This window comes from Physeter macrocephalus, chromosome 13 (genome assembly GCF_002837175.3).
Source record: "Physeter macrocephalus isolate SW-GA chromosome 13, ASM283717v5, whole genome shotgun sequence".
Taxonomy (NCBI): domain Eukaryota; kingdom Metazoa; phylum Chordata; class Mammalia; order Artiodactyla; family Physeteridae; genus Physeter; species Physeter macrocephalus.
In genome coordinates this window covers 8,048,077-8,056,826 of record NC_041226.1, presented here as the reverse complement: position 1 = coordinate 8,056,826, position 8,750 = coordinate 8,048,077, and the positions used below count along the sequence as shown (strand labels likewise).

Here is an 8,750-nt window from a genome sequence, read left to right as displayed (position 1 = left end):
AAAGAAATTAAAGATGATACCAACAGATGGAGAGATATACCATGTTCTTGGATTGGAAGAATCAATATTGTGAAAATGACTATACTACCCAAAGCAATCTACAGATTCAATGCAATCCCTATCAAATTACCAATGGCATTTTTTACAGAACTAGAACAAAAAAAATCTTAAAATTTGTATGGAGACACAAAAGACCCCAAATAGCCAAAGCAATTTTGAGGGAAAAAAAATGGAGCTGGAGGAATCAGACTCCCTGACTTCAGACTATACTACAAAGTTACAGTAATCAAGACAATATGGTACTGGCACAAAAACAGAAATATAGATCAGTGGAAGAGGATAGAAAGCCCAGAGCTAAACCCACACACCTATGGTCAACTCATCTATGACAAAGAAGGCAAGGATATACAATGGAGAAAAGACAGTCTTTTCAATAAATGGTGCTGGGAAAACTGGACAGCTACATGTCAAAGAATGAAATTAGAACACTCCTTAACACTGTACACAAAAATAAACTCAAAATGTATTACAGCTCATGCAGCTCAATATTAAAAAAATAAACAACCCAATCAAAAAAATGGGCAGAAGACCTAAACGGACATTTCTCCAAAGAAGACATGCAGATGGCCAAGGGGCACATGAAAAGCTGCTCAACATCACTAATTATTAGAGAAACACAAATCAGAACTACAATGAGGTATCACCTCACACCAGTTACAATGGGCATCATCAGAAAATCTACAGACAACAAATGCTGGAGAGGATGTGGAGAAAAGGGAACCCTCTTGCACTGTTGGTGGGAATGTAAATTGACACAGCCACTATGGAGAACAGTATGGAGGTTCCTTCAAAAACTAAAAATAGAATTATCATATGACCCAACAATCCCACTACTGGGCATATACCCAGAGAAAACCATAATTCAAAAATACTCATGCACCCCAATGTTCATTGCAGCACTATTTACAATAGCTAGGTCATGAAAGCAAACTAAATGCCCATCGACAGACGAATGGATAAAGATGTGGTACATATATACAATGGAATATTACTCAGCCATAAAAAGGAATGAAATTGGGTCATTTGTAGAGACATGGATGGACCCAGAGACTGTCATATAGAGTGAAGTCAGAGAGAAAAACAAATATCATATATTAACACATATATGTGGAATCTAGATAAATGGTACAGATGACCGGTTTGCAGGGCAAAAATTGAGACACAGATGTAGAGACCAAATGTATGGACACCAAGGGGGGAAGTGGCAGGGGACGGGGGGGGCTTGGTGGTGGTGGGATGAATTGGGAGATTGGGATTGACGTGTGTACACCATTATGTATAAAACTGATAACTAATAAGAACCTGTATAAAAAAATAAAATAAAACTTTTAATAAAAATTTTATATAAAAATAAAATAATAAAATTAAAAATAAAATAATAAAATTCAAATATAAAAAAAAGACAGACCTTTTCAGTATACTTCTCAGAAAAACGAGATACGGAATAACTCAATAACTGGATGACAAATCATCTAATTATTTGCTTTCAATGAAACTGAAGGAGTACACAGCCAAGCTGTCAGCCAATCAATCATTAAAAATCACCTTGTGATTTTTGGCATATAACCATAAAGAGTTCAGAGTACTGAATGGCAATGCTACACTAAAACTCCTTTCATTCACATCTACTTAATTATGAGAACAAGGTTTCTCAACACTAGCATTTATAAACTGAAAAAATAAAAGCAGGAAAAATTGATGCCGAATGTGGTCTCATTCCAAACATAATAACATTCAAATCTGGAGACATAAAGTAATTGAAAACAAAACAGCCCCATTTAGCTCATTAAGATGCAATTCCAAAAAATTTACTTTTTCTGCTTAGTAATTATTAACACTTGTAATGTGTTTATTGCTCTGAGCAATTCTGTATGAAAAATAATTGTGATAACTCAATACTTAGGGTCATATAACATGTTTAAAAATTAATGTCAATTAATATACTGAAATAGTTGCAAAGAGGTATAATGGAGCGATCAATAAATTGCTTTCAAACACAAAATATATTAGAGCAGGGTAAAATTCTATGGAGGAAGTAGACTGGGAGTAAGAGTTCAAGAAGGAAAGAGCATGAAATAAATGATCTGTTAAAGAAGAGCTTGTTTGTATATATTTTTTTAAAAGCGTCAGAGTGAGTATCAATTTGCTAAGGTGGTTAGATTACCCTCTGGTTATGTGTAAAGAAATGATTTAATGGTCTTGTTTTAAAATGTCAATATTTAGGATGGGCTGGAAGTTTGATCTTTTATAGCTATCTAAATTTATAATAAGAACTTTTCTGTGAACTTTAAAAATACGTGAATTTGAAGACCACTGACCTAGACTCCGTAAGTACCCATTTGGTTTTGGCTTTCATCCCAAATGTTTCTTCTTCAGACAACAGTTACTGTTTGGGAAGCTGGCATAATCCTTCCTGTCAGATGGTAAATCTCCCAGTAGGGGATATAACGTGACTCAGTGGGACAGCGGTAACTCGGAAATTAGGAGTCTTGCAGACCGGCACTTTTGGGAAGTCTGTCATATATTATGCTGGGGAAAAATGAATGAAAATTTGGGGGGTAACTTCTTCGTGCTGGTCACTGGACTAGTGCTTTCAGTTTGTCAGAACAGCCACCTTATACAGGAGTCATCATTCCTACTTTGCCAACCATAAAACTGAGCCGTAGCTGGCTGGTTACTTGCCTAAGGAAGCAGAGAAAATAAGGGGTAATTAGAGCTGAGGCTGGAACCCATTTCTGCCTGACTGCACCACACAGTCTGGACAGTACTCCATGTGACTTCTCGACAATGTGAACTTTTAAGGTGAAAAGATCCTCTATATTGGAAGTAATTTACAGAGTGAACACAGACAAGGGAAGGTCCTCCATGCTAATTTCCCACCTACCACTGACGCAATGAAAGATGGCAGGGCTTTCGCAGCCCCACCCTCTCTCACCCACCAATGAGCTTAGAGAGGCAGCTGGTGGACAGTAATTCCCACCACCCTCGGTTCAGGTGGAATTGAGGGAGAAGTTGCAGGCAAACATTGCTTTAGGAAGCAATAGTTGGAGGAGTGAAGGTAAGGGTCAGGGGACTGTGGCCTTGTTCCAGCTTCCAAGACTAGTGTTGGGTGGAAGTGCTAACAATTACTCACTTATCCAGTCATTCAGTTGTCATTGCATGCCTACTGTATACCAGGTAATGAACTCAATTCACGCTCCATGTTTAGGTAGCACAGTTCTATTAACTGTATACTGGCTCTGTTGTAAAGCATGATACACAGTGGCTTTATGAAGGATCCATGTGTTAATTAATTTTCTCAATTTTCCTGTAGGAGCTTGGGATACTCCTTGAAGGGGAAACCCTCTCTGATGCTTGCAGGAGACCTGTGCGTGCAGTGGGTCTTATCTGAGTGCATTTTCTATACGCCTTCTCTGATTACTCTCTATTGGTTTTGGACTCTGAATAATAGAAGAAAGATGAACAAATTCAAGTGTGTATATCAATCTGATTCGAATAGGGATGTACCGAATTAAAGCAGGCACTGCTCCTGTCTTAGGTGTGAATGCAGTCTTCGTCGTGGTGGCATAGGAATCCCAACTGGTATCACCTGCTAAAAGCACGATAAAACAGTTTTAAATGTGGCAAGCCAGCATATTTTGATCAAATGTTGTTTTAATAATTAAAATAATTTTGCAAGAGACAAACATTTTGGGTGGTAATGCAGAGTGTAAAGGGATGAAGGCCAACTTGTGAGCTCCACTAGGGAAGAGGGGAAGCTCGATTTAATTATGAGTTCCCCCCCTAGATAAAAATAGGTCTATTGTTTTTCTTGAGAATTCACACATACTATTTCAAAGAATTCGAGCAATACATAAAAATATAAAGAAAAGAGTTCATTTGAAATTCTATCTTCTTAGGACGCTCACTATTGCTGTTTTGTTGCCTGACTTTTCACGCATCATATTAGATATAGCTGTAAATGCATGAACTGATTTTACACAAAGAGGGTCATAGTTTCCTTGTCAGGTTCTCTCCTGGACCCCTTGTCCTTGCTCCTTCCTGGCCCTGCTTGTAATCACCCTCCTCCCAGGTAGCCCATGGTAACAATTGTGCCTGTTTCTTTCCAGACTTATATAAATACTACTATAATCATATAGAGATTGATATATACATAATCAATACGTTATCACATTGGGTTTTAGTCCTGTTTTGTTTTACAAAAAACAGGCTCATCTTACACAAAGTGTCCCTCTCTTCTACCTGTCACTTAACGGCGCCGCATGGGAAGCCCCTCTGACGCGTCTGGTGCAGCTCTAATTAATTCTTTGTAACGACTGTGCAGGATTCCGCGGCATAGCTGTTCTTTAAAGCTGAGAGAGAGAGTGAGCTCAGCAAGGGAGGGAGTGGCATTAGAGGAGGTGACGTCCAAAGGCTGAAGCCCGGGGCCCCCCAATGTCAAGAGGCTGGGGAGATGAGGGGCAGCCGGTGAAGGAGGCTGAGAAGTGCACTGAGCGAGGTGAGCGGAGACGCAGGAGGCTGCGGTGTCCTGATGGCCGAAGGAAGAACGTGATTCCAGGAGGAGGAGGGGCACCTACAAGGGCAAATGCTGCTGGGGGGCCGGGAGGGTGAGGATGGGGAATTCACCGGTATGCAGACACGAGGACTGATCCGCCCCAACCGCCCCTTGTGAACGGAGGTGCCACCAGATTACTTCGGAATATATTTTTAAAATTTAATTCGATCATTCTCTCTTTCTTCATATCTAGGCAGTGACCTGTGGCTTTTTAGATTTCACTAGCACCTGGGTGAAATGATCCCTTCCATGTTCGAAGCAAAGCCGTCTGGGGTCCGTCCGTCACCTCCCCTCTCACACCGCACCCACCTCACTGCCTGCCTTTTCTCCCGTTCACGCATCCTGAATACCATTGCCCCAAAGCATCTTTCTCAGAGGTGTCTTCAACTTCCAAATAGTCTGCAAACCTATATGCCACTGCCTACATATAAAAAAGAAACATTTAGTTTTTGCCATCTGTGTACCTCTCCCCATCTCTCCCATCTCCCCGTGTCTCCCATCCAGGGCTCGTTTCTCATCGAGCAGGTCCTTGAATCCAGCCAGGCAGCTGCATCTGCCCCTCTGTAACTATTCACCAGCTGCCTTCACACGGGGTGAGTTTCACCTCCACCTGAGGCTTCCCCAGGCAAACTAAAGCCTTAGCCCCTGCCTGTCACACTCTGTCCTTCTGTTCACAGACTCTTGGCTGATGTCTATGCTCTGATCCCATTATACTAGAAATGACATTATCCTTTGATTCTTCTGCTTTAGTGGGAACCACTTTATACTTTAAAGCATTTTATTCCAACAGCTGAATTAATGTTCTTTGTTAAGAGAATTTCAAGCACGGACAAGTAGGTGGGGAGGAATTGTGAGGCTGTGTTGTTCTTAAAATAAACTATCACTTCACCTGATTTGAAGCTCTGAGTTTGACTCTTAGAAGGATCGGGAAGGATCTTCTGCACAGAGACTGTCTTTTTCCGAAGCAAGCAGCACCAGTCTAGGCCTGATCACTCTTTGCAGATGCAAGTAGGATTTGAGATGAAGAACATCCTAGATTATCCGGTGGACCCTAAATGCAATTTCAGTGTCCTCATAAAAAAGGCAGGGCTTCCCTGGTGGCACAGTGGTTGGGAGTCCGCCTGCCGATGCAGGGGACGCGGGTTCGTGCCCCGGTCCGGGAAGATCCCACGTGCCGCGGAGCGGCTGGGCCCGTGAGCCGTGGCCGCTGAGCCTGCGCGCCCGGAGCCTGTGCTCCGCAACGGGAGAGGCCACAGCAGTGAGAGGCCCGCGTACGGTCCGGGAGGATCCCACATGCCGCGGAGCGGCTGGGCCCGTGAGCCGTGGCCGCTGAGCCTGCGCGTCCGGAGCCTGTGCTCAACAACGGAAGGGGCCACAACAGTGAGAGGCCCGCGTACCGCAAAAAAAGAAAAAAGAAAAAAAGAAAGGCAGAAGGGGGTTGGCCACGGAGCAGGAGGAGGTGATGTGACCATGGAGGCCGAGACTGGAGTGATGGGCCACAGGTCAAGAATGCCGACAGCCACCAGAAGCTGGAAGACGCAAGGACGGATTCTCCCCAAGAGCCACCAGAGGGAGTGCAGCCATGCCAATAGCTTGATTCCAGGCTTCTGGCCTCCAAAATGTGAAAAAAATAAATGTCTATTGTTTTCAGCCACCAGTTTGTGGAAATTTATGGCAGTCCTTGGAAGGAATACAGCACTTAAGAGCCCAGTCGATAGTAATAGTTCGATAGCAATTAGTCCATAGGCGTCATCAGCCTCATCCTATTTTGAGACCAGAGCTGGACAGTGACACATTAGGCCCACCTTTTAGAGGGTGACCCTTCCGTCAGTGGAGGATGGAGTAGCACAGAGTGGCTGTTAGAGACTCAGGACTGGATGTGAAGGGGCAAACTCCCCCAGGGGAAGGAACACTTTGGAGGCAGAATCAGTGACACCTGGTGATGACATTGAGGTGTCAGGGAAGCTGCCCTCCCCTCTCCTTTAAGCAGCTGGGACCCTCCTTACTGAGCTTCCAAGTCTAGGAGGACAAGGAGTATAATTTTGTACATGTTGCGTTTGAGGCCCTTCTGTGACATCCAAATGCATCTGGTAGACAGATGGATATCTTGGTCTGAGATTTAGGAAGAGCATCTGAGTTAGAGATAAAGATGAGAGAGCCATTGATTGGCACCTTTATGTAGACTTGAAGCCCTGTGGCAGGATATGGCTGCTCACATAGGAGATGTAAACCAAGAAGGAGAAAACTCGGAGGATGCCAACATTCTCAGACAAGAGGGGGGAGAGCAGGCAGTGAAAGAAACCAAGACAGGTGGCTAGAAATGGAGGATGGGACTCAAGGGGAGTGGGGCGGGGGGTCCTGGGGAGGGCTCCAGCTCCCCTGCCTCTCCTCTCTGCCTGGACACCATAGAGAAACTCGTGTTGTAAATATTTTTGCATTAATTATTTTCATTTGCTATTCTTAATTTACAAAGGGATGAACGGGACGAAAGTATGCATTTCATTCATTCTCCTGGGTCTACAGTTCTAGGGAATTTGCAGTTGAACAATCCCCACTGCTCTGTAGCCACCAGGGAACCACAATTACCCAGCTAGAGGGCTGCGATGGGTTATTATCGCCACGAGAAAGGCCGGGATGGAGCTGACTACACAGTAATCATGCCAGTAGCATCACAGCTAGAGTGGCTCTCCCTCCACTGACACAAAAAGCTGAGTTGGTAAACCAGCTGCATTCGCATGCAAAATTAGTATTAAAAGCACTGCCTCTGTTAAATACAAAATCCCTTTGAAAGAAAAATCAGCGAAGTTTAGAAGCGACAGCTGAATGCCATAGTTCCCATAGCCATAGCCTCTGCTACAGCCACGGGGGGGACGCTGCAGATCCACTTGGGGGTCGCTTCTCTGCATTCGGCAGCCCCTCCCCGCCCCCTTTCTGTGCTGTTTCCCAGATCCTGCCAGGGATCAGGGCCCCCGCTGGGTCTGCTCTCTTCAGAGCTCCCGACCTCTGTTGCTTCTTTGTCTTTGTTCTCCAGACACTAGGCCTTCCTTTTGCTTTTCCCCTCCTGGACATTTCATGGGGTGTTTCAACTCCGAGCTGTTTAGGGAGGGCTTTGACAGAAGGTATGGCGAAGGGCTGGAAAGGGGCAAGGTCGTGAACACCCTTTCATTTTCCCTGACTCCCAGCCTCTCCTTAAATTGAGTCCCACCCGTAAGGGGGAGGCACACACCCTTGAAGACCCGAGCAGCCTTCGCTCCAGGCACCGCGTCTCCAGGGGAGACCCCGTCCCCGCCCCCCGCCGGCTGGCAGGGTCCGCAGTCTTACTTGGCCGGATCTTGTGGCCGCGTTGAGAAGGACACGGAGCCTCGGGCCCAGGCTCTGCCATTCTTGCTAGAAGAGGCCGTCGCTGGGCCCCGTGCACCAGCCGGACTGGGCGCTGCGCGGCTGCTTTGTGACGCTTCACCATGGAGACGCGGGGAAGTTCCCGGCTGCTCAGCCCCTGGCAGACGAGGTGCAGGGCGCTTCACCGGGCCGGCTGGGGGACCCGGTGCTGAAAGTAAAAAGATGTGTTTCTGGTAATGTGATGGATACCTTACTTTCGTGTATTTGTCTAGTTCATGCAATGAGCTTTCCCGAGCACCGTCTTATATATATTTGGGGAGAGGAGCAAAAGGGACCGAAGAGAAAGTAATATTGTCAGATTTTCAACTGCAAATTTCCAGCTATGCATAGTTTTCAGCTTAAGCGAATGAAGGCGGAGTCGTCAGGGATCTTGCAGGATCCGAGCGAGAGGAATTAGGAATCAAGCAAGAGGACAAAATCACAAGTAACCTCGCATCAAGTGGAACTAGAACCAGAGTTTCTGAGATAGTTTCATGCCATCAAACTGGTCATCTCTGCACAGGAATTAGGAGCAGGCAGGGAGGTGAAAGAAAAGTGTGCTTGGAAAAAGGAGTGAGTAGGGATGTGTGTGACACCTTTCTTCTCATCAGGCCATGTTCCTGGCACCAAAAATCTTGTTTTGTCACGGTCAATTTCATTGTTTTTCTGTCCCCACAGGTTCAACTGGGTCTCTGACCCCCATGTATGTTAGAGTTTTCTCAGTATGTGGAGGGTCTTTTATATTCATATTATTTGA

The 8,750-nt window shown here is 45.0% G+C and overlaps 1 protein-coding gene across 1 annotated transcript in view; it reads right to left on the bottom strand.

Annotated features, from left to right (window-relative positions):
* Window positions 1-7,997, bottom strand: part of TEX26 (testis expressed 26) — a 28,468-nt gene extending 20,471 nt beyond the window's left edge. The window contains 2 exon segments of the mRNA XM_024125812.1: window positions 3,568-3,649; window positions 7,937-7,997. Of these exon segments, the coding sequence (XP_023981580.1) occupies window positions 3,568-3,649; window positions 7,937-7,997 (143 nt within the window).
* Between the last annotated feature and the right edge of the window lie 753 nt (window positions 7,998-8,750).